Here is a 26,083-nt window from a genome sequence, read left to right as displayed (position 1 = left end):
GCTCTCTGCTTTACCAGCAGAAGTACCTTTAATTGGCTCTTCTGGAGATTTCAGATCAAGTCTGACTTCCTTTGAGTACTGGAAATGTTCCCCCAGCCATCATCCCAGCAGCTGTGCTGACCAGGGAAGAGTCTTAAAAGACCTTTTTTCTTTCAATTGCAGAGCTGTCTCAAAGACATTCACCTCTGAATATTCCTTCAGAGCTCCCTGGAAACAAGCCAAAGGCCAAACCTAGCTCCAGTGTCCTCCTCAGGTTGTAATTCAGAAGAAATGGAAGCTCTGTCTCCTCCACAAAAGGGAGGGAGGGGGATAAAACCAAGGCAAAAAACCCTCCAAGGCTATTTTAATCTTAAATTATTCGGCTTGGTCGAACAGCAGTCATTCCAATGGAATGTAGGCTTGTACTCCAACAAGGGTTTACTGTTTCTAAAATAAAAAAAAAAAAATAATAAAATAAAAAAAAAAAAATATAATAATGGCCAGTCTTCGCGAGCGAAGATCCGGGGAAGGTCTTTCCACCTTCCAGCCTGCGCATTGGATTTTTTAGGTGAGACACAGTGTGCGCGGAACTGAGCCCACCCTTTAATCCTAAGGTTCATCTGCCGGGGCCAAGCGAGCTTGGACGGTGGCAGCGAGGTCCTTAGGACGTAGGTGGGTTGCCTTTAAGGGCTAACGAGCCCCACCTGCCCGGGAGTGGCCCTGACCGGGAATCGAACCCGGGTCTCCGCGGTGATAGCGCGGCGCCTTTACCCCCTAGACCACCAGGGGCCATTATATATATTTCTAAAATAAATGTCATGGTAATACATCAATGCCAGTCCTTTACTATGGAGTACCTGCACATTCAATAGTCACTGTCCCAGCCTAACAAAGTAAAAAAAGAAACACTATTTGTTAAAAGAAGGAAGTGTAACAGCTTCCCATCAGCTGCTTCATCAGGAAAGAACAACACAAAAATCCTATTTCTTTTGGAAACAACCACCCAAATAAATGTACATATAAGAATTAAAAATTAAGTCAAGCCTCAGATACCTGCTACTTGACTTTCTTTTGATCCTGCTTTTATAAAAAAAAAGACACATTCTTGCTTAAAATGAGGATATGTAACTGCAAACTGAACTCGGAACTGAATTTCTTACAGGGAGTGTAAGTTTTGAATCTTTAAAGTCCATAACCACAGGTATTTCTGAGCTGGAAAGAACAGATTTAATCTCCGCTTTTGTTATTGAGCTTTTACATACTTCTTTGGAAAAAGGAGCTACCATTTCAAGCACCACATTAAGAACCCTGGACATTCATTCACAGGAGAGGTTTGAGGGTGGCACCCAAAAAACCCTATTCCAGGTAAAAATAAGTGTATGCAGTTGATGATAATGGTTGCTGTTGTTGTACCTCTAATCTGTCTGCTCACCAAATTATCCCTGAACATAGAGATGAGCTTACTGAATTGACAAGAGTCAGATTTCCTGATCATCACCAATGAAAATCCTTGGATTTCACAGGTGTAAATCAAGGTCACAAGACCTGTTCCACTGAGGAAATGCTCTTGGAGCTTTAGCATGTGCAGTCACGGAAATAAACAGCAGGAAAGGAAGAGTAAACATCCAAAACTCTTCAGTATTTTATTGTAATTGGTTTTCTAGTGGGCAGAAAGAAAGAGACAACAGGTCACCTTAACTCTGACAATTCCCTCCCTTCAGCAGCAACACATCTTTGGAGTGGAATCTGAAGTACTGTTGGAAGGAAGGAGCAGATGGGAACCTGCTTCTACAGCAAGAACCTCACTGCAGAAAACAACCCCCACACCACCTACCCCCATTAAGATTCTGCTCTTGGAGGAGAACTAAAAATCAAGCAAACCACAAAAGCATTTTGACAGGTTCAACTGAGCTTCGTTTCAGTTTAAAATACTGCAATACCTCAAAAACTGAAAGAATAAATGTACCAAAAGGTAAGTAAATATCTCAGCATTAAAGATGCTTCAGAATAAACAGTGTTTCCATGCACACATAACATTTCCACATACATCTAAGATTACAGAAGTTTCTATTCTGCAAAACAGGAATTCTCATTTTTTTAGAACAATACATAATCATTAAGGTTTTTATTCGCAAGGAAGTTTGGTACCACTTAAAGCTTCCGAAGTTACTCACAAGATACAAGAGGTGAAGAGTCTTTTTAAGTAAACCACGAAACTTTTGAGTTTGTTCACTTGCAGACTTTTACCTCTCATTTTTAAAGTTAAAACTTAACCTAAGGAACAGCACAAGAATGCTAAAAGCAGACTTACACGGACATCAGTAGCATCTCCATGCCGGATAATGCTGGCCCACGTGGTTGGTTCACTGCTGTTTTCAAAGTAGTGGAAAACCTTTAGGACTCGTTCCATGGCCCCCGGGGAACGCTCCATCCCAGTACTGAGGTGTGTCTTTGCACTTGAACTTGGTGTATGATTCAAGTTTGGATCAAGGTAAGCTGCTGCCATGGTTTTGCTGGATGCTAGGTATCTGTCATATTCTAGGAAAGGGAAACAAAAAAGGAATTAATTGTAGTTACACCTCAATTTTACACTGTTTCACATAAGGCATTTACCAGAAAACCATAAAGACTCCTTAGTTTTTTGGAAGGCAACTAAAATTGTTATGTATCTACAAACATAAAAACTATCCAGATGACTACCAGAGAAACTACAACCCCCTTGGAGCAAGTGATCTGAATTTGAACAACACAATCATTTACAGAAACGGTATCTAAAGCAAAACCTCTTCTTTCAGTTTGCCAGTGACTTAACCCAGGTCCCTGACAAAGCCTTCAAGACCAAATAGCACCTTCCAGTTTTAACGGGAGTTTCCATCCCTAAAATCTGCCAAGTCTGGTCTTACGGAACCTGTCCACTACAAAAACGCACACTAACACCAGGCACTCCTGCTCAAGGCTCAGACACTGTCACATCACTCGTTTTGTGTTATTTTGGGAATCAGTGTGAGTGGAGCTAAATTCATTCTTTGCTGAGGGAGCATTAAGACTCTTGACCTTCCCTCATCCACCCCTGAACAAGTTTTATCTTCAGCCAGCCCGATTTCCAACTCTGGTGGCAAAAGGCATGCCTTGGTATGAGCCTGCATCTCAAAGGAAAGAGAAGAAAACTGCCTCTTGGCTACTGCTCCTAATTAGTCAGCCACAAGCAGATGGTGTCTGCGAAATCAGTGCAGTCCAAGAGAAAAAGAGCAAACAGTACCTCCTCCCTGCCTGCCAGTCTTGAGCATCATTCCAGTCTGCTGGCTGGAGAGAGCAAAGAACTGCAGGGCTTTGCTCCAGGGCTTGGACAAGTGCGTGGAGCTTTTCATGCCTCCTCCTCTTCACAGTCAGCAGCCAGCGGAGAGGCAGTTTTGAAAATGTGGAGAAGTTAAAAATAAACTAAACTCGATCTTTTTTGGCATGGTGCTCCAAACGCCTTTCTGGTAGTAAACTGAACGCCTGAGCCTGGATTTACTTCACAGGGAGTCAGGAGAGAGATCCCTGATCCCAGCTGAGCTCCCGTAATGCCTGGCTGCCCCTCAGAGCCTCAGCCGCCAACCTGCCACCCACCACGGTGCTCTGCTTCAGGAAACGAGCAGGGGGGAAAAAACCCAACAGGTAATTTGGTATTCAGGGTTGACTCAATTTTATACCCTGGCTGCCTGAAGCTGCCAGACAGGAAGGGCAGCAGAGGCAGCCGGTGGTCAGCGTGAGGAGTGAGGGGAGAGCATCCTCCCCCACAGCAGCAGCTGGTCCTCACACCAGCAAGGCCAAACCACGCCATGAGCTCAGCTAACAGGAATTAACACCAGGAGTATCAGGGCTTGAAATCTACAGACCGTAGATAACAACATTCGTGAGGCTAAAACGGGACTAGGAGTCTTAAGCATCATCCATCTGACTCAGTCCACCAGATAAAGAGGAATCAAGAGCCCGTGTCAGTGACGGGCAGGATGTCTTTACCTCTTGAATAAATGGTTGAATTGCATTCATCCAACAGAATGTGAGAACTCAACAATGGGCAGACAAAAGCCCTGTAATGTCCTGCCCTCAGGGAAGATGGCGGGAGAAACCAAGGAGACACTTCTCCCGATCACTTGCGAGGTGTCTGACCATTGAGGGACACTTCCCCACATGTCACAGTTTCATACCTGTCTGAAAACTCAGGAAACCACTACAGCTTTATTGTTCCTTTTTTCTGGCCATCAAGACAAACATCTTAAGCCAACCTTATGCTCACATTGAAGCCTCTCCTCCTCCCCACCCCACCTCACCAGATAGAGATCTGAAAATACCTGAGAGCCTCTCAGCAACTCTTGACTTCTCACCAAAGGAGCCTGCGAGCTGTTTTCACATAAACATTGACTTTAAAGCTGAAACAGGCACAAAAATCTCCCCTGTGGCAGCTCAAGACCAAGACAACATGACCATACAAGCTCCCGCCTGTGGGGCTCCTTCCTTGTAGGATTAAAATAGCCACAGGTTCACTCCGAAGGTCCTCAGGGTGGGGAGTTTCAGCAGGACAAATTCAGGCAGATGAAGCCCTTCAGTGGTACAACTGCTCAGAATGAAGTCATTTCTCAGGCTCAGACAAAGCCACTGACCTTGTGCAGGATGTTCTGCCCCCTTCAGAACATCCTCCCCTACCCTCAAGGTCAGTGGTGAAACCGCTGACCTTTATTTCAAGTTTACATGTGAGAACAGCAGGGGAAATTTGGTGCAAACCAAAGCAAGATGAGTCATTTTTTTTCATAGAGGAGAACCAAAAGAATGCCTGCTTTAATATTAATTCACCACACTCCATCCAGTTCATATACACATTCTTTAGGTTTTAAGTGGCTGAAAAAGAGCAGGGAGAAAAGCCACAGGGAAATACCAAAACAAGCATTTAGAAGACCACAGACTTGGTATGGGCAATCTACATCCCTTTGGAGCAGAAAAGCAATGCAAGACACCAGTTCCTACAAACAGGAGTGCTCTTATGAGACATAACTTCAATGGACAAGCAAAACACTATTATAATTTTATCCATATTCATCACACTGAGGGGAAACTGTGGAATTAAACACCAGTCTGACAATATTGGGTATGGGGTCAGTTTTTAGAATGTTTTATTTCACAGAGGTTTCTAAAGGCAAAACAACCCTCTCCAAAAAATTAGAAAAGCAAGTTTTCCTTCAGAATTTGATCATCAATGGCTTCCTTACAGCTTCCTGTAAAAATCCCAATGCTTACTTTATGAAGCACCAAAAGAGCAATAAATTTCATAGCTCGAGGTACAGAAACACATGCCATATCTCTGGTTATGGACCTATTAACATTCCCATTAAAACTAGCCCCTGGGTTTGAGCTTGTAATGTGCCTGTAAAACTCTGCCCCAGGCCAAAACTTTGTAAAACACAGCTGCTGTTAAGCAACTACTTCACAAGAGCTGCCTGGTTGTTTTATGATACAGAGAAAGCTCAGACAAGACCAGGATGCTTATTTGGGCTTTCTAAATTCAAACCAGACTGGGGTGTAAATCCTGCCATTACAGATCTTGGTTTAAATGAGCAGCTTTAGTCCTTTTGGTTAACAGAAAAGCAGTGTGTGCTACCATGGAGCAGAAACAAGCTACAGTCAACTAAGAGAAGGCAGATTTAGATTAGATATGGGTCAGAAATTTTGAGGCACATCTGTGGATGCCCCATCATTGGAAGTACTTAAGATTGGTCTGGTGGAAGGTGTCCCTGTCCATAGTAGAGGGTTGGAACAAGATGGTCTTGAAGGTCCCTTCTGACCCAAACCATTCTATGATTCTTTGACTTCATTCTACGGTATTTTATTGGATGTTGTGGTAAAAAAGAGCTGGGGCACGTTCAGGGCAGTGGTATGAGATCAAGTGTGGGCTAACACGTGTGCCAGCGTGCCTTGGAGCTTCCTTATTGTTCTCCAGTGCTCCCCTTCAGAGAAAACACATGGATTTCTCAGTACTGCAAAGGATTATTCCAAGCTTGTGGGGAAGAGCAAAGCAAACCAGCCCTGGCCTGGTGATCCTGAGTGGGTCAGCTGAGATGCTGTAGGTGTGACCAGATTATGACTTGTGTTATTGTTCAGATGATTTTCTTTACTGTGGTGGGAGCACCTGAGGTTGAGGGAAGTCAAATCCTGCTAGAGGCCATTTCCTGCTCAGTGTGACTCCTGCTGACAGATCCCCACATTTGCTAACTACACCAAGAACAAAGTCAGTGTGATGACTTCCAGTAGCACAATCAAAGTTCAAAGTCACGTTTCCCCACCACCTCTGAGTGCTCAGAAATTAAATCATTTCCGCTAATGAGATAGTCAAAAATCATTAAAAAATATTTAAACCAATTAGCTGCAAATTGATTAATAAACTGATAGTAAAGTCAAGTCTTCTCATATGGGAAATAGTTTCAATGCCAATAATGTCTTCAACATCAGCAGTTTGATAATACAATAAAAAAATAATTAAAAAACCCAAACAACAGTTCCTCATATTAGTGTTGGCAGATGGCCAACAACACGGTGTTAACAAGTTCATGTTACAAGGAACCAAGCTCTAATTATTCACACTTGTGACTTCAAGTTGTCCTTTGTAGACACCACGAAATTTTATCGTTGCTCAACCTCCATAGAATCATAGAATCATAGAATCATAGAATAGATTGGGTTGGAAAAGACCTCCAAGATCATCAAGTCCAACCCATATTCTGATCCCCATTGCAGGCCAGAAGGCACAGACATCTATGGGCTATAACTTGGTCCATCTCAATTCAAACCTATAAAAATCTGTTAAAACCTACAAAATCTGTTTAAAAATATTAGAATCTACCAAAAAAATACAATAAAAATTCAGAGTTAAGTTCTTTCACTGGTTCTGGTGTAATAGCTCTTCGGCAAGACTTAAAATACTTTCAAATACTACAATTACTAAAATAAATAAAACACTTTAGATTACTTGTGTCCTTGACAAACAACACTGCTTTAATGGACATAATGTGACAAAACACGAACCCCCATTTTAAATATTAAGGGAAGTTTTTGCACTTCAGGGGTGGGCGAACACTGCAATTGGTTACCCAGGGGGAGGAATCTCCATCCATGGAGACATTCAAATCACAACTGGACACAGTCCTGAGCAACCTGCTGTTGGCTGGTCCTGCTAGAGCAGGGGAGGAGTTGGACCAAACTATCTCCCTTCCAACCACTGAAATTTTGTGATTTGGAGGTGTAAAGTCAATTAGGAATTTATTTCACACTCCTAAGTTCATAAATTATCCATAAGACATCTCACATCAGACAGTAAACATCTCATGAATTTCAAGCTCAATCCCTTTTCACAGCCTGCATTAAACCCTGCTGTGACTCACCTTGCAAATTTTCACTTGACTATCTCAGCCCCACAGAAAGTCAGGCTCTTACCTACAATTTCAACTACGATCCCCATGACAAAGCTGGGATTTTCAGGGTCTGTGTTAAGAGCCAGAACGTTGCTGATTTCTGGTGTGTTATGAACACAGAGATGCCACAGGGAAGCAGCAGCAAACATTCCAGGTGTGCCACAAGGCTTTCCGCACTTCCCTGATGTCAACATCTTGTTACGCATTTAAGGATGCAGATTTAAGGGTGAAACTTTGAGAAAAACATTAGGTTTGTGATTTCAAATTATGAATAAATATATAGAGAGAGGAGAAAGGGGTATTTTTTCCCTGAATCATCACTTTAGCCTTCAGAGACAGTCAATAATTTCAGCTATTTCTATAAGTCATGTTGGAATGTCCCTGTTTATTCCCCGCTGAGCTTATTTTTCTTGTTCTTATCCTTTCAGCTGATGTTGATGTTCAAAAGCAGAAGTAAAAAGCAACAATCCTTTGTTCTTCCTTCAACACCTTTCAGCTATATCCACTGTTATTGGTAATATTTGCTATGACTACATCCAAGAACCCAATTTATTTATTTCTCTTACTGTCTTTTCTTTGATCCCCTCCTGGTCACTGCTCTCTCCTCACTCCTCCAGATAAAATAGGTATTTTTAAGTATAATATTTGCAGCCAAAAGCCTTTATCAAGGTTCCCAGGTCAAAGTACAAAGCTAGACACATTAAAACGATTTTAATATCGAGTTCTTAGTACCTATTTTCACCTAAATTGACTCACCAAGTATTTCAGTGTATCAATATGAAACAGAAAAACAGTACTGGCGATTCCATTTTTTTTTTTCCCCTCAGGGAATAATATTGCCTGAACGGTTACTAATTCTATATCTCAACACAGTTCAAAGGTAATACAGACCAAAGGCAAAACAAGTTTAGCAATACAAGTTGCCAATATAGGAAAATTTACTTCAATTACATCAATGTTCTAGGAGATTAAACCTTCAGGGGAGCATAAAGGAAGATCAGAGACTGTGAACTACGAGGCCCCATGTGAACCAAAGCCATACGACAACCTTGGGCCTGTTAAACACAAGACAAGTGTAAAAAAAGCAAAAAAATCAATTAATAAATAAGTGTATTGCCTGAATTAAATGAAACAAGGGCATTTTCCCCATAAAGCTGCTGTGGACAGAGGCTGCTCAAGGACTCATGAGTGGCTTTTGCCAAGTGCCAGGGAAGTGGTAGCTGTTACTTGGGAAGCTGCACTTTGGGATGAAGGGATAGGGAGAAGTTTCAGTGGCCTGACAAGAGGCTGAACTATTTGTAGTGTCGAGCAGTGATTTTTCACGGTTCCCAAGACGACTTGCTCACTGTCCACTTTGTGACATTGAAAACGGTACCCACCCTTCTCACTAAAAATCCCACAGGATTCAGCCCCAGGGTACCTTAAACACTCAGTTTAACCCAATTTTATGGAAACATTGCATAATAGGCACTACCAGCAATTCCCTTTGGAGTTGGCACCGTTTTCTATTTTTAATGTTAAAAAATTTAATAGTGAGGAAACATGAGCTGTATTGGGAATACAAGAACATCAATGTCTGTACATGCTTTAATTAGAACATGGTATCCAGTTAGATACTTGCCTAATTTCTCAATAGCACTCTGAACTTTCACTGGGGTCCCCTGGCACCACTGAAATCCAAGTAAACACTGATCTTCCTTTGCATTTTCTGTTGTTTGCTTCTAGCAAGCTCTGGAGAATTACAGGGGTGCAGTTTTCTTTCAAGAGGCGCCACAGAAATGAGTAAGCAATAAATGTGTAGTTTTTAAATGAAGGTTAAAATTAAACTCTTATCTATTTTGAAGCTGTACTACTGGTTGGCAGCAGCCCTTCCCATGAACATCAAAACAAGAGACCAAAGTAAGCTGGGTGAATTCAAACAACCTTTTTGAATGCTCTTGACTGAAATGCTGCTCCATGGAGGCCACACACTGCACAAGCTCTTCTTCCAAACACCTTCAGAAGTAAATACAAGCAGGGAGAGTTCATTGACCTTCTAGAACAGTAAAACTTGTGAGAACTGGTGATGATGCAAGTGTGGATCTCAGAAATTAAAAACCAGAATTGCCTGAAACTAGAGGCAGCAGAGGAGAGCAGTCAGGTATTCTAGCTATGCACTGTCACATTTGGGTTTGGCTACCACTTGACTTGATCCCTGCCTTTCCTAGTTTTACATTACTGACTGATACCACCCCAGTCTATAATTCAAAATGTTCCAACTGTCTTTTAATGTTTAATCCCCATTAATAGTTTTAACCATCAGATAAAAGGCACTTAAGTGCTCGAGAGGCACAGCATGACAATGGCTTATTACGAAATTCAATGACCTGTAAAAAGTTTTCCTCAAGCCTACTATGGCTCAAGTGTTTTCCAAAGCCAGTAATTACAGCCTTTGGTATATAGGCAGAAATTAGGAATAAAGTGATTCTTATTCAAGTGATTGAGTGGAAGTCCAGTGTAGGGTGACCATAATAATTTTCCTATCACAAGCTTTTTGAGATGATCCTGCTGTGTATCAACACACACACACAAATATCAGTGATTTTCATAACTGGAACTGGGCATGCACCATTTGTCTCTTTGCATTCTCACATAAGATGCTGAACACCAGGCTAGGTAGTGATATTCCCCTTGGATCCCCTTAAGAATCAATTCTCTTGGCTCCTCAAGACTCTGTGCTGTGTTTGAGGACCTGAACACCAACACCACCATTCACTAGCCCAGCAATCTCCATTTCCTGCCCCCAAGAGAAGCATAAGCAGAATTAGCCCAATTTGTCTAAGAAGAGAGGTAAAATCTTCCCAAACGTGGTATCTGATTTAACAGACAAGTCAAAGGCATCGTGCCTGGGGAGGGATCAGTCAGTGGCCTCCAGGATTCATGTACTGACAGGATCACAAGCCCAAGTCTCTACTATGATGACTAATAAGTCTCAGTACTCCGGCTAAGTCAATCTAGAAGCAGATAGATATACACTGTACAGTCCACATTAGGATTTTTTGGGTTAAAAAACCACCAGAAATCACAAATCAAAAATAAACACCCCAAAATCCCACACAACTTGATACAGCCTTAGAAAGGCAATTTAAAACAATCATCCACTCAGAACATCAGAGTCCCCTCAAGACTTTTAGAGTCAATACCAATGATTCCATAATGCTTTGTGGCAGAACAGGATCTATGGATCCTCTACCAGAGCTTTCATCCCCGGTGGATGCTCCTGACATGTTGTGGAGGGTTGAATCTAAACCCAGGGTCTGTGTCTTTGCACTCACGATCTCAGTGCAGCTGGAATTGTCCCTTGGACATAGTCCCTGTCCCCTCAAAACCGGGGACTTCTGTCCTGTGACACTGCACATCTACTGGGAGGGGCAGTCACTGCCTTTGCTCTTTTTAATTTAATCCCGGTGAAGTTCATGTTACTGATTTTTGTGGGGTTTTCCAGTGAATGTTCCATTAAGTCCCTGAAAAGAACCATCAACACTGAGAAGCTCTGAAAACTGGCACTGTCCAGGAAAACAACCCTGGCCTCCACCAAAGGTATTTTTCACCCATTTACCACCAGTGTACTAACACAGGATTACTGGACCTTCCTTGAGTTTAGATTAATTAAAGCACGTTTAAAATACCAGAGGTCCTGATGTTTGACATTAAGGAAGTCACAATTTCAAGGGAAAGCTCTCACTTAAGATAACTCAATTACCATGTAAAGTGGGTTCAGAATGTGTGTTTTGGGGGTTTCCTCAATGTGCAGTAAGTGGGGACAGGAAACAGACAACCCCTTATCAAAGAATTAATGCTAGAAAAATTATTTAATTTTTTTTAATAATTTTTTTTCCTATAACCATTTCAGATCAGCCAAAGGTTTGGTTTTTCATGAGATACAAACCATCAAAAAAGGTCAAAACTTTTGAGCTGAAGAAGGTAACACTTGCAATTAGACCATTCTACTTCCAACTGAGTCACTTCTTCCTTGAGTTTTTAAACAAGGAAAAAAAAAAGCCATTCCAACTGGTATTAATCAGTTGAAATAGATTTACTTCCTTCAACAAAGTTTTTCTGAAGAGAAACCTAATACTTGAAAGGATAAAATACTGGTCTGTGGCAGAAAAGTTAATTGGAACCTGGAAGACCTGGGTTCAATCCCCTACAGCAAGACAAGTTTTGATACAATGAACCTTCATTGGTTTTGTCACTTCAAATTGTGGAAGAAATCACTCAGGAACACCTCAAGAATACTCAATCATGGGATGTGGCACCGTTTTCCAACCTCCCATGACAGGGGACACCCTGGGTCAGAACCACATCGTGCTCTGCAGTGCACGAGCAATAAACCCAACACAACCTTTGCCACAACCTGCTCGGTCCACCTCATCCCACCTGAGAAAATCCAGAAATTCAGTAGTTACTGACACTTATCTAATTTCAAACAGCGTGGAATGGGGTCAGAAATATCAGAAGTACCTAATTCAACTGCTACACGCTTCAGAAACAGCAGCGAAATTCAGCCTTGGCACGTTCTTTGACAGCCCATCAGCGGGGTGAACGAGCACAGACATGACCACAGATCCACCAAACCACCCTCATCAGGGAGGGTACCACAGGAGGTAAGGGGTGACTGGTTTAACATCTTCACGGTCAAGAAACTGGGGCAAACCTGGAGACACCAAGTAAGCAGGTTTCACTGCCCCCCCCAGGAATTTACTACATCTTTTTATAATATATTTGATCACAAACAGGTATTAAGAAGCTCATAAACACAAAACTTACTTTATACTGCATCTTTATTCTACTCAATTATTTCCCTGGAAACAATAAATCAATTCCCACCATCACAGTGATGAAATATGCAATTTGTGTGCGACAATCTCACCATTTGCAGAAACAGTAGGTGGTAATAAATTAAGTTGGTGTTACACAAACAAGACACCTCCATAAGCCAACACCACACACAGAGCTATCAATCCATCTTCCTTCAGCCCCTATTAGAACATACAGGAACATTAATTCGGGGGGAGGAGGAGCTGCTTCAACACCTGCAAGTTTTTAAATGCTGAATTGTACTTGGCCTGAAAACACAAAAAGGATCTGGCAACTAAAACACCTTTGCATGTGAACTTCAGGAAGCAGAGTTTTTATATATTGGCAATCTGTGCTCCTAATATGCTTACATTTATCTTGAAATAAAGACTTGATGGTAGCTAGAGAGAAAATGATAAACTGATCTCTTCCCATCTCGTTCCAAACCTCTGCCATGGGCGGGGACACCTTCCACTATCCCAGGTTGCTCAGAGCCCCATCCAACCTGGCCTCAAATACTTCCAGGGATGAGGCAGAGCCACAGCTTCTCTGGAAAACCTGTTCCAGTGTCTCACCACCCTCACAGGGAAGAATTCCTTCCCGATATCTAATCTAAACCTGCCCTCCTTGCAAAGCCACAGTGCCATTCCCCCTTGTCCTATCAATCCATGCTCTTGTAAAAAGTCTCTCTCCAGCTCTCTTGGAGCCCCTTCAGGTTATGGAAGCTGCTCCAAGACCTCCCTGGAGCCTTTTCTTATCCAGAATGAAGAAGCCCAGCCTTGTTCTCTCAGCCTGTCTCCAGAGCAGAGGTGCTCCAGGCCCGGGGCCTCCTCTGGACTCAATACAATGGGTCAAATATCACCATCAGTGCTTCCAAAAAGTTCAGCTGAAAACACGTGTTTTATAGACTACATTTATCAAGTCAACAGCTGCCAGTGCAAGATGATGATTTCTAGGGTTGGAAAAGACTGACAATCAAGTCGGAAAACTAAAAGAAGTCAAAATAACATTTTTATGATAGAACAAATCAGAAAATAAAATGATCCTAGAAAAGAAGCAAATCTATGAATGCATCCAAGAAGCCTACACTGTGTATTCTGATCCTTAAAAAGGTTCACTTATGTATGAAAAAAAAACCAATAAAGACGTCCCACCACTCATGCAATATTTTCTGAGGGTTTTTTTTAAATATAAAATACTTTCCTGCACAAACTTCAGGTTCTCATATAGAGTTTAATGGTCAAGTATCATTTTAAGGGAATTTTTCTGGTTTCTCAGATCTGCCTCTGTAAGAAGCTACAGGATTGATCCATGATTATTTCTGAAGAGTGTATTTGTATAGAGGTTTGAGTTAATTTGTCAAAGCAAGTAAGTTGTCACCACAGGCTGCCTCACTAACTTAATAATTTGTCCTTGCTGCTGCCAAAGCTGCAGAACTTCCTACCCTCCTTCCCTTCCTGCCAAGAGTTTCCTCGTCCACTCTTCCCAACTGTGCAGCCCTTGATTTCCTTCTGCGGCCTCCTGGTGCTGGGTAAATGATTTTTGAGTTGCTTTTTCTCATAAGACAAAAGAGATCAGTCCAGGCTTCTTGTTTTCTGGCTTTGGTGGGGATTTAGTTTTGCTTGGTGTTCAACGGTGCAAATCTGACAGCTCTGAGCCCGACACCAAACTATTTACATTTACTGGTTTTAAACACCTGGTCAAGAGGGAGGTGAAGAGAGAGAAAGGGAGGGCAGAGCACAGGTAGGAGAGGAAGAGGAACTATTCCACTGTTAATGATTAAAGAAAGCAAAAATAATTTGGTTAAAATACCAATATTAACAATTCAAGTGTCATTTTCAACTTTAACCTTCTTTATTCCTCTTCATTTAAAGCCATTTATCAACTATCAGCTGGTACCCAGACAACTCTGACCAACTAAATGGGCAGATCTGGGGAAAAAAAAAAAAGACCAAGAACCTTTGACACGAGCAGAAGGGGATGGAATTCCCAGAGAACAGGATAAACAAGCAGGGATTGTTTGCATCAGATACCAGGAAGCCGGTGATGAGCACCTGTAATTTGCACCAAAATCAACAAAGCACCTGAGAATTCACTATCACGGCACCATCTACAGGTCTCCAGCCAGGGACTGGAATCTAAAGAGGTGGTAGTTGCTTTTAACAGATAATGCTGTGCTTTTTTGGCCAGAGACCATTTGAACACACGGCAGAACAAGCAGCTACAACCAAGCGCAAAGGAAGAGGTTAATTTGAGATATGCCTGGCACAGTCAACGGCAGCATAAGCACAACTAACCTCTAATTATTTCCCAATATTTTGTAAATGTCAAAGTATGGTCTTTAAAGATGCTCAGCATTTGTCGGAAACACGATTCCATTACGTTTTAATCAGCTGCAGAATATTCACGGAGCGAGTGAGTCTCGTGGCTGACAGGAATTCAAAGGGAAAAGCTCGCTTAAAACGCAGTTATTTATTTTCTTCTGTCAACGACAACACTACTCGGAGGAAAACCTGAGACATTAAGAGTTAACACGATTTGCTCCAAAGAAATAAGCTGCAAACGATTTTCACACTCCAGAAGGAAATTAGTTTTCCCACTTTAGGAGGTGAACAGAAGAATACTTTGCTAATACAAAGAGTACAGAGCAGCATACTTGATGAGACTTCATGGTTTACTCTACCCCTCTAGGCAAAACAAATAAAAATTTAAAATTATAAAAATCAAGACCAACGCCCTAAACAAACACCCCCAAGCCACCATCTTTCACTTACTGCAATTGCAAAGTTTTGAAAAGAAAGAGCAAATTCTGACTCATTAACGTGTAACACTAATTCCTTATTTAAGATGTCAGTTAATAAAGAGACTGAAAATATCCCTTTTCCACTCTACTGGTGGAAAAATGTATTTTCCACAGCAAGAACTTGAGCTGCACAGACTGTGACACTGCTGTCCTTACAGCACAAGTGAGATACACACAACATGGGTGATGCTGGAATTAAAAAAAACCCCTTCAGGAACAGATCCTGGAGTGGTTCCTCAGTGCCAAAGCTGCAGCACAGCCCACCCTCATTTATCCACTCATTTCAACGATGTATTATTTAATGAATAAAAAGAAACTCACAGCATAAAGACCATGGAGACAAAGACAACTAATACCAAAACCAAACAAAAGCTTGGTTCAGCTTCACTTTTATGGTCTACAAGGTTATTTCTTAAAAACATCTCTTATCCATCTTCCCTTGCATATTGCAATTTAGTCATTGCAATAGTAATAGTATGAAAGGAGAGAATATTCTTCACTGGAGTGTCTGCCTTCATTGTTAAATTCTGTCACCTGTAAAACGCACTAAAATTAGAGTTGATACTTTTATAATTCAGACAAATGCCCAGGAAAAAAATGACTTTGGTTCTTATTTTTCAGATATAAGCCGTAATTTTAGAACTGGATTTGTTCTTTCAAAGCCTATTTTATAAAAGGGAACACGTTTCTGCACAGCATATATTGAACTTACAGATTTACCTTAATGTCTTAAAAGGCATTTAGCAAAGGTGTACACCAACATAAAGTATTCACAAAATAATTATTTTGGATAGAGTTTGTCAATTCTTTTAGGACATCTTGTAGGAGAGGCTTAAATTCCTTGTTTGTTTGTTTCAATGCAACAAAATTAAGATTACAGAGACAACAAATTATGCTGGGAGTATTCCTAAGAACATGTTGTTTTGACAGAAAGCTCTGAACTATAAATCAAGTTATTATAACATTTATATAATCTACTCTTACATGTTAAACAAAACAGTTCACAGTGATAAAACAAACAGCATCTCTGTGGCCTGAAAGAAGTTTAAGTAAAGGGAAAAAAACACAAATAAGTAGTAATTAAACCCCAAAATAACAAGCCATCTAAAGATGCAGTGCCAAATTACACCGTCCCACTGATGGCAAAGAAAACACGGGCCATAATTAACAAATCAACAACCCAAAGTGTTCAAGATCCACCCATTTTCCTCAGTACAGCCTGAATTCTGCAAAGCAATGGCCATCCCTGGGGACTTCCAGGACAATGTCAGATGTGAATCCACAAGATGTTTATGGACAGTGATGGAATATCCAGCATGTGGATAAAGGAGGAAGTTTCCAACACCTGAAAGAACCTGGACCTACAAAATCTGCCCAGTCGGTCACAAAGGACACATTTTATGAGCGACTTTATTGCATTACAGTCCTTGCAAGGACAGGAGGGCAACAGCTCTGGTCCTACCTACTGCCTGACCTGAGAAATACATTTCCTAGCAGAGAAAAGAAGCAAACTTTAATATTTTTAATCCAATTTCCAAAAAAAAAAAAACCAAACTGGAGCAATATTAGTAATTCGAGTGTAAATTGCATATACAGAGCAAAGGGAGTCTTAATAAAAGAAGGAAAAATGTTCCCTTAAAGACTTTTATGTTAATAACTCACAAGAAGTTACAGATTAACTACTGCTTTTTAGATGACTATTCTAGGGCTGAAGCATCACATGTACCACACAGAAACAAAACTCACAATTCCTCTGAGCAGGCATCATCCACACCAGGGAAAGGGAATGGCTCCCACGCCCCAAAATGTAGCATTATTCAAATAATTGAAGTTTACTCCATCACTTGTTTATATTCCTATCATTGAGCAGGAAAGGACTGAACTGGATTAAAGCATCATTGAATGATTCTTTAAAATAAAATTATTCTTTTTGGCAGATGAGAAAAACTATTTTAAGGTGAGATTTGGTATTCTGCCTTTTGATTTTATGTGTCCAAATACTGTGCTCACACCAAACTTCTTTGAATAGCCCAAAACCATCCTGCAGAAAGAGCTGTGAGTGCAAGTTTCAAAGCTGCCTTCATTTCTCACACTGAAGATGCACAAGCCAAGGCAGCCACACAAGGAACTTGAGATACTTGAACGTAAAAATTCTTAAGCCACTACTTTTGACCTCTTTGTACTCATAAATTCAGACTCAAGTATGATCCCATCTTACAACCAGTTTCAAATACAAGAGGTTTTCCCCTGTTTTGATGATTTATTTTTTTTTAATTCTTCCTGAGATTTTTACATCCAAACCTGTGGTTTTAACATAAGAAAAACCAAACTGGAGATAAATCTGGATTAAACAGAGGTGAGTGGTTGCCTTTGCTTTCCTATACTGGATAAACATGAGCACGCTGTAACCTGCCCTGCTTTTCCTACAGTATGAAACAGGAATAATGGACATGACCTTGTTGTGTATCCAGGAGTATCCAGGGTGGGCTTGTTCCCGATTTCAGATAGTTCTTACTCCCAGCTCATTCCCACTCCTGTCTCTGACAGTCACTGCTCCCTTGCAGAACAAACAGCACAAATATTTTCCCTTCAAATTTTAGAGATGGGCAATCTCAGAGATTCCGGACCGATTTCAGCAGGAGCAACAAGGACTGATAATTCTGAGTAGAAGATGACCTGAAGGAGGGTTTATCACAGAAATTAGGAGGCAGCCACAGCAAGTGCTGCTGTTCCTACTGTAACACTTTGGTTTCCATCAGTGTAGGAGTTCCCAAGTGAGATGTGACAGATAGGTACAATATTCCAAGTGAATTTTTACTGCACCTCCACACTGACAAAAGATATCTGAATTATATTTAGATGTGCAAACTTCATACTTCAAACATGCAAGTCCAACACTACTGACCAATGCAGGTCACACAGCTGTTCCAGTAAAATTAGATCAAGTGCCCCCAAAACTAGCAAAAAGTTTGTTCAGTATCAGATAAAACCAGAACTTATACCACTCACAAAATTACTCTGGAAAAAAGAATAAGTAATGAACATTTTCCTTCTCAAGCACTGATTATACCTTGTATCCATATATTCAGTTTATATATGTCTATAAAATAATACATTTAGTATGCAATACACTTTGTATTTTATATTATATACACTATGAAATACTGTGTATGCATATAAAAATATGAAAACAAAACCAAAATTACAAAGGGGAGAATCTTTCATTTCAAGGGCAGAAAAGGAAGAAATTCTTTCCTGAGAGGGTGGTGAGGCCCTGGCACAGGTTGCCCAGAGAAGTTGTGGCTGCCCCACCCCTGGAAGTGTTCAAGGCCAGGCTGGATGGGCCATCAAACCATTCTATGAACTGTATGACATTCTCCTATGGGGTAGAAACCCCCAGGTGTTAAGTTCTGTGAATTATAACTAGAACAAAATCCCCTTAATTTTAGGTTCAGAAACACACAGAGAAAAGCCTACCTTCAGTTGAACCTGCAGATAGTTGATAAAACATTAACTTATTGACCTGACAGGCACCACCACTATTTGCCCATCCCATCTCTGTGCCAGAGGGCACCGTGCTCAGAATGGCTCAGGGTACAAATCATAATTTATTTCCTGCTCACATGAACATCACACAGGAATTACCACTGGACTAAGAATAGACATACAGCTCCCTGAGTGATGCACACATCACCTGAGTGATGCTCTGACCCTCTGTAAGGGCTTGGAACGGGATCTGCAGCTCAAATATGCTCCCACTGGAGAGGTACAGCCACATACAACCATCACATACAACCATCACTCAGAGACCTTTTAATTCTGCCAGGACGAGTCCAAACCGCTGCAATCAAACACCTGAATGGACAAAAAGCTGCTGTTCAGGTCTCTGGCAATGCAAGTTGTTGCACGGGAATCATTTGTTAGGATCAAATTGAAAAGGTGGCTCTACTCTAAAGTATCTTTGTTTGCAGTTCTCCAGATTATCTTGACCAACCATCGTGTCACAGAGCAGACAAAACCCCCTTTGTTTAAACACACTGGGATTTCAGGAATATGATTCCTTGTATCTCCCCACAGCAGCAAGGACAACAGATCATTGCTGAGCTGCAACCACAAGAGCTGAAAGCCTATGAGAAGAGCCTGGACCTTCCTGCCCCTTGCCTTCCAAAGTCAGCTGAGAAGCTTCAGGAACACACCCAGTTCCTTCTCACCCTCCCTCCTAGAAATAAAGATTTAGGAGGACTGCAGACAACTACTCGCCCAGTAAGCATTTGTGATGAAACTGTTCTTTGCTGCCACGATCTTTATCAGGTTATTAGAAGAGAACACTCAGCCAGAATGGGGATCCACGACCAAACACTGGCAATAATTAATTCACCTTCACCAAGAAGGATCGTTCCAGTGAGCAAAGTCTGGTTTTACTTTTAGTTCTGCATCACACCAGCCTGAAGTTAAAGTTGGGCTTTCGGTCTCCAAATGCCACTCACACTTCAGTTTATGATGTTTGTGAGCTGCTGATGTGACTCCCTGTACATCTCACCCCTGCCGTGCTCACTTGCTGAGCAGCTGTACCGAGTCATGGCAGAACTCAAAGTCCCACACACTGATTTTCCTCCTGTACTTACTGAAGATGAGGACACTTAGGCCATGGAAAAAGCTGCTTTTCCTTAGACATTTCCTCAATACAGCATGGGACGATACTTAATTCACAGAGTGAGTCCAATTTAAATAAAAAAGACAACCAAAACCCCTAGTGCCCAGTTTTATGGATCTGAAATCACTGGCAGGGGAAACACTATTTCAGAAAGCAATGATGGTGCCTGGGAAAAGGATAAGCAATCTCTCTTCTGGCAAAGTAACAAACTTTGGTTATCAAATAAATAAATAGATAAATAAATAAAAGGAGTTTGTTTACAGATGATTTTCAATGAAATGACTCAGCAGGACTGAATGCACACAGAAATACTTTTCGTTAGATCTATGCTAAGCTACATTAAATATCAGAAGAGGAAAAATCCAACCCTCTGCCTTTATGCCACCAGTTACCTCCACAACCTCAGCAACCCCATCCTTTATAAGCAGCCGGGAAAAACTGGCACCATTAATTGTCAACATGGATTCAACAGCAGATACTGCAGGGATCTCATTCATTTTGGAAGTTGATGAAATCTTCCTGAATGCTACAATATTTTTATAACTGCTATAATCAAATACATTTCTGATGTCCTGTACTTAAGCCTGTTTTAATATAACATTTACAAAGACATTTCCTTATGTCTGGCTTTTGTCTGCTGTTTCAGTTATGGAATTCAGCAGCTTTGAAGGGTTTGCCTCCTGTAATGTTACAGCATATATTAATTTATAATGTCTCCAGTTTTTAATAGATTACCATGAACAAATCCATATCAGGTCATGAATTTAGGAATACTAGTGAGGGTTTTTTTCCAGACAATTAATGAAAAATATGTACTCTTTGCTGGCACATCAACATTTTTACAAGACACAAATGTGCAATTATTTTATGGAAGTAACACTTCACCAAGTGAAGGACTGAGACAAGCCAAGATATTTCTTAAAATGCAACATAAAAAAACCCATAAAAGCTAATTTCATTACCACAGTCCTTCCCATAAAGGCTGTGCATTAAGATTAGTTGCCCAGTGAATCGTGTTTGCTAAAAACACAAAACCAGGTAAGAGATCATGTTCAGTATCCAAGGATGAAACACTGCAACTGTTGCCAGGCTAACTGGGCAAGGAAAATTATACATGTCTGTATATGTATTTTCCATACAGAAATTAAATATATATAAATACACACACACACAATGGGACTCATGATTAAAAATTTCGAATGTAAACCGAATAAGAAAGCTATTAGGGCCACAAACTCCCCGTTCACTTTTCAGTTTAATGCCTTATTTCCATCAATGCAACATCCACTTAAGTGCTGAGTCCCACACTTTGCTCCTCACCCTTCTTCTAATGCATCTTTAAAAGGATATTTAAAACATTTTGTTTCCCTTACTTTAGTTTTAGGTTTTCCCAGGCAACTCAGGATTTAATTCCAAGCTGGTTCACTGGCTCATTACCAGGTGCTACAACAGATAAAGATCACACATCTCCATTACCCAGGGAACACCAAATGCTCCCCCAGCCCTTAAAACAATCACTTTCCTTTCTTGCAAAACTATCTCGAGCTCCATCTTCCATTCCAGCAGTCTCTGAATAAGGAACAAATCACCCTAATGGGAATACCCCAGTACTCCCATAACTCCATAGTTCCTGGATGTTTGTAAGGATATCAGTGCTACTGCATGCTGTGCTGGAACACTGAAAGGCAGACTCTCTCCTTCTTTTCCAGAGTATTTTCCACTTTCAGATACACACAGGCATTTCTGGAATATCATACTCTGAGAAACCTGCTCTAGTGGAAGGTGTCCCTGCCCACAGCAGGGGGGCAGGGGGGGTTGGAATAAGATGATCTTTCAGGTCCCTTCTAGCCTAAACCATTCTATGAACTCTTTTTAAATTTTAAATTAGTTTGATGAGATTAACATATTTTTTTTTCCACAAAGACTTAAAAAAAACCAACAAAGGCACAAAGGAATTCAGGGATGCTTTTTACAGTTAACAAAGTTTAACAAAAGTTTTGACAAATTTATGATTTAGAAGGAACCAGCTGATGTAATCAGAGTAGTAGGTCAACAACAGACTGTCAAAAGCCCAGACAGGCTGGGCTTTTCCGGGTTGTGATGCCCTCAGACACCAAGAAAAAAGCACTTCAGGCATTCCCAAACTACACAAAAAGTGCAACAATGGGTGCTTCCCTCCAGTCCCCTCAGCTGAATCCCACTGCAGCAGAACACTCATGCCAACAGAATGGCTTTTTTTCCCTTCCTAATACACAAGGGCAATTCTATTTCTACATTATAAACAGAGTGTCTGCATCAGAGAAACAGAAATCTCGGGTTAGAGATTTTTTTTCTCTGCCCACCTTCATATCAGTAACCTCCCTCACTCTGTTTTCTACCACCGTGTCCCTCTCAGTGATTACCTCTCACCTAAAAAGCCTAGGAGGGTCTGTTGGACTGAAAATCATCACTCTGCTGTTAACAAAACACAAAAGATTCATCACATGGAGGCAAAGGAGAAACAGCACTGAACTCTCCTCTCATGTATCCAACTATCTTGCCTTGTACTCAACAGAACAGCAGCAAATTCCATGGGAACACACCCCCTGAACCAGCAAGGCTCACCAGAAAATAAAACAACATTTAACTTGGAACTGCTTATCTCTTAAAAAGAAAAAAGATTGCAACATTAACAGATTGCGATAGACAGGGCAAAACTCTTTCCCAGTGGATTAAATATATTTCATAACGCCATTAGCTTAGATTTTTTTAACAGTTATTTTATTCAAGATAAGGTTTTTGACTGAATTGGGCTTGGTTATCTTAAGCCAGTACAGACCTTTCCACGTTGGTCTGAAGGGTTGAGTTCAAGAACTGCCATCACCCTGCACTAAGTTGTGTGACACACACACAACATCACGTCAACTAATTGTTCCTAAATGACTAAAGCTCTTTACGTGGAAGTCATGCAATAAATTTCCTCCTCCTTGGGGTGGATAATTCACAGATCTACAGCAGAGCTGCCCAACTATCCTGAACTGTCACATTTAGGTTGCTTTCACCGAGTTACTTTGTAAGGTTAACATGGCAGGAATTCACAGGGAACACAGGGAAAAAGCTCACCAAAAAAAGTACCTAAGCCAAAGTACAACACATTATACCATTAACAGTCTTGGCAAAGTTCAGAGCTGTTAGTGAATAGTCTTTAATGATCCATGGCTACTTTCTAGTCTGTTAGAGGCAGAAAGAAAACATCCCAGTATAATAATGGCCAGTCTTCGCGAGCGAAGATCCGGGGAAGGTCTTTCCACCTTCCAGCCTGCGCATTGGATTTTTTAGGTGAGACACAGTGTGCGCGGAACTGAGCCCACCCTTTAATCCTAAGGTTCATCTGCCGGGGCCAAGCGAGCTTGGACGGTGGCAGCGAGGTCCTTAGGACGTAGGTGGGTTGCCTTTAAGGGCTAACGAGCCCCACCTGCCCGGGAGTGGCCCTGACCGGGAATCGAACCCGGGTCTCCGCGGTGATACCGCGGCGCCTTTACCCCCTAGACCACCAGAACATCCCAGTATGATACCAGCACAAAGTTCTAGCACTTAACTGGGAAACAAGTACTGCATTTCCATGGATCAAGACACCCAAAGTTGTGTCTTGAGTCCCGAGCTTGAGGATGTTTGTTCCACAAGACCAGATATTTTAAGTTCCAAATTACTTAAGGGGAGGGGAGGAAGCAGCCAAAAATGTCTTACTCCTATCACTACTGAAGTAAAGTAATAGAGACCCACTGAGAAGAAATATGCCAGTAACAAAACACGATTTTTCTCTTCATTCACCCATGGAAATACCCTCAAAACTGGAGTGTGCAGATCCAGACTAAATGACTCAATTCAGTAACACTGCTGAGACTGGAGTTCAGTGTGAAGAGGAGGCAAAAACCTGTCAACACAGACTACACAAGTACTTTATAAATCAAGCAAAGATCTTATTCTTTGATGCAGCCCTACAGACAGAGCCACAGAATTGGCTGCAATTAGGTCATCCCGCGCTATCGCTAAGAAGATTTGACGATTTTAGATTTAAGAATGCTAAAAAAAAAAAAGAGAAGCTCTGTATGAGCACAGACTCACTGAAATATTTCAAAGCATTTTTCAGAGAACAAACGTTTGCTGAGATCACACCTGATACAGAGAGAGCTTAATCTGTCCCATTCAAAAGAGAACGGGCCACTTAGAAAGAAGTTACAGATAACAGAACATACTCATCAAGATCCCATTTTAAGACGCTATAAAATACTTTTAGAAGTTTTATCAGGTTTTGCTGCAGGTAACCTGAAGCCTTAACAGAAAAACCAAAGAGCCAGCATAAAGATATCCAACTAAATGTTTCTCTCATTAATATATTACCTTTCTTTGACTGCAGATATCTCACAGCCCTTATCAAAGTAGGCCAGATCCGTCTCATTTCCCTAAGGTTAAGCCGGTGAACAGTACACAGAGTAATCATCGACTAAGGCATGGCCACCATTCAATGACAAATATAGCTCAAGCTATTTCTCATCTGTCCTATTTTTTGGGGAGCCTGAGTTGCAGCTTTTTCTAGAAATCATCACAAGTGGCAGCCTCAAAGACACCGTTGCCTTTGTCCTCTTATGCAACTCCTGGTGTCCCCCTTCTTCCCCCAGCAGGAATAAAGAGAGATTACAGGGCTGCTCTCCGTATTTTGGGGCAGAGGAGGCTGGGTAAGCAATCTCCCTTGAAGTTGTGTTCTGAGAACACAGGTGACCAGGGGAAGAGGGGGATTATTTTTCATTCATTTTAGTTGCTGGAGTGGGTGTGTGTGTGGGAAATCGATACCATTTATCGTGGCCCAAGGCAGCCACTCCAGCCCTGCTTGTGGCATCCTCTGGGGCTGGAGCAGGAGGGGGAAACTGATACCCCAACATTAGCCAGCCTTAACAACAGATGGCAACTCCTTGCTTTTGCTTTAAGAAGATTTTTCTTCCCTACTTTTGGAAGTTACTGTCGGAGAGGTACCTTCATCCTGACCCTCGCAATACTCCGAGGAGGCGAATCCAAATTTCATCTAATACATTAGTTATCCAGTTTATGACACGCAGGATCTGGCATTGTTATTATCCCTTCACGGTAAACAGGTTTTACTAAAAGCAAAGCACAAAGCACACTCTGTTTTAGCTTTGTTTCCAGCTACCGTTACGCACTGTTTATTAACTATTATTCCCCCGAGAACTGACAGGTTCTGTGCTTTGTGAGACATTACCAGGGCGTGGTGTCCCAAGTTCTCCCATTCCTAAGTTATTTCTACTCTGTGTGCTACTATAATATGTCCATGTGTGGCACATACTTGTTTAGCTGAACAGTTCAGCAAGGTGCAGAAAGCAGGCAAGACAAAGCGTTAAATGCTCCTTCGTGTGTCCTCCAAACAACGAGACAATAAAAATTCTAAATAAACTTAATGTTATTTTATTCCAAGACAACTACCTACAACAAGCTCTGCCTACCAAATCCTTAGTTGAGATACGTTTGCCCTGAACTTCTGAAATAACAGCCTGTCTGTGCTCCAAGATTACGGTGACGCAATACTTCACTGCCAGCTTCTCTTCCAAAAAAGAAAGTACACTGAAATGAAAGCAAGCACGAGGAAAGTTATGCTTACGATCAGCAACACTCAACCTTTTAGTTGTTTTCCATCTAAGGAAGACTTGGTTCTTTGGCTACTAAGAGAATTTCGAGCTTAATCCCTGTATACTCACACCCACAACTCCAATACACAAATACCGCCTGGATTTTAATATGGTAAATATTAATGTCTCGGGGTGCAAGTTAAAGATTATCACGTGAATGAGTTTCCCATGTCCATCTAACTATTGTTAAGGCTCAATTTCAAGTCCAACCCTCTCATTGTAATAAATGCATGCTCTGTGGCTACTTATTGTCTCTGGTATGGGGGTTGGATAATAGGGGTGGCAACTTCCGAGACATCAAGTAAAAAGATGTTATTCTTCCACTGCAAACGCTGCCTCCGCTCAGACACTTGAAAAACTACTTCTTCCAAAAGGTGAAAAGCAGAATCACCCTCACAGTGGCTTCAAACATACAAAGATCACAAACAAAGCCGTCAGATCCTCACATCAGTGCAAGTACAAACCAAACAGCTCAAGCGTTCTTTCATTTCAAATCATTCTCAAAGGCTGGGGTGGGGGGGGGGAACCCAACCCCAAAGCATCCCAGCTGTCAGGTGAAGCAGCTCCTGCGGAGGGGCAGCTCCGCACTGCAAGCGCATGACCAGAATATTTTATTTCCTCGCTTTGCTTTCCGCTTTGATAGGGAAAAAACCTACAGAACCACAGGTGGTAAAACATTACATTAAGG

General features: G+C 41.4%; 1 protein-coding gene across 9 annotated transcripts in view; it reads right to left on the bottom strand.

Annotated features, from left to right (window-relative positions):
* Positions 1 to 26,083, bottom strand: part of PTK2 (protein tyrosine kinase 2) — a 188,481-nt gene that overhangs the window by 103,646 nt on the left and 58,752 nt on the right. For 7 of the 9 annotated variants that reach the window (XM_050330652.1, XM_050330596.1, XM_050330607.1 and 4 more), the window contains one exon: positions 2,291 to 2,517. In XM_050330652.1, the coding sequence (XP_050186609.1) occupies positions 2,291 to 2,485 (195 nt within the window). In that variant the 5' untranslated portion in view covers positions 2,486 to 2,517. Of the gene's footprint in view, positions 1 to 2,290; positions 2,518 to 24,097; positions 24,375 to 26,083 lie in introns of those variants that run through there. The other 2 variants (XM_050330645.1, XM_050330600.1) reach the window with 2 other exon arrangements.

This window comes from Myiozetetes cayanensis, unplaced genomic scaffold (genome assembly GCF_022539395.1).
Source record: "Myiozetetes cayanensis isolate MyiCay16 unplaced genomic scaffold, myiCay2020 scf1, whole genome shotgun sequence".
In the NCBI taxonomy this organism is placed as follows: Eukaryota; Metazoa; Chordata; class Aves; order Passeriformes; family Tyrannidae; genus Myiozetetes; species Myiozetetes cayanensis.
Note: the sequence above shows the minus strand (reverse complement) of the source record. Positions and strands in the feature narration are given on the sequence as shown.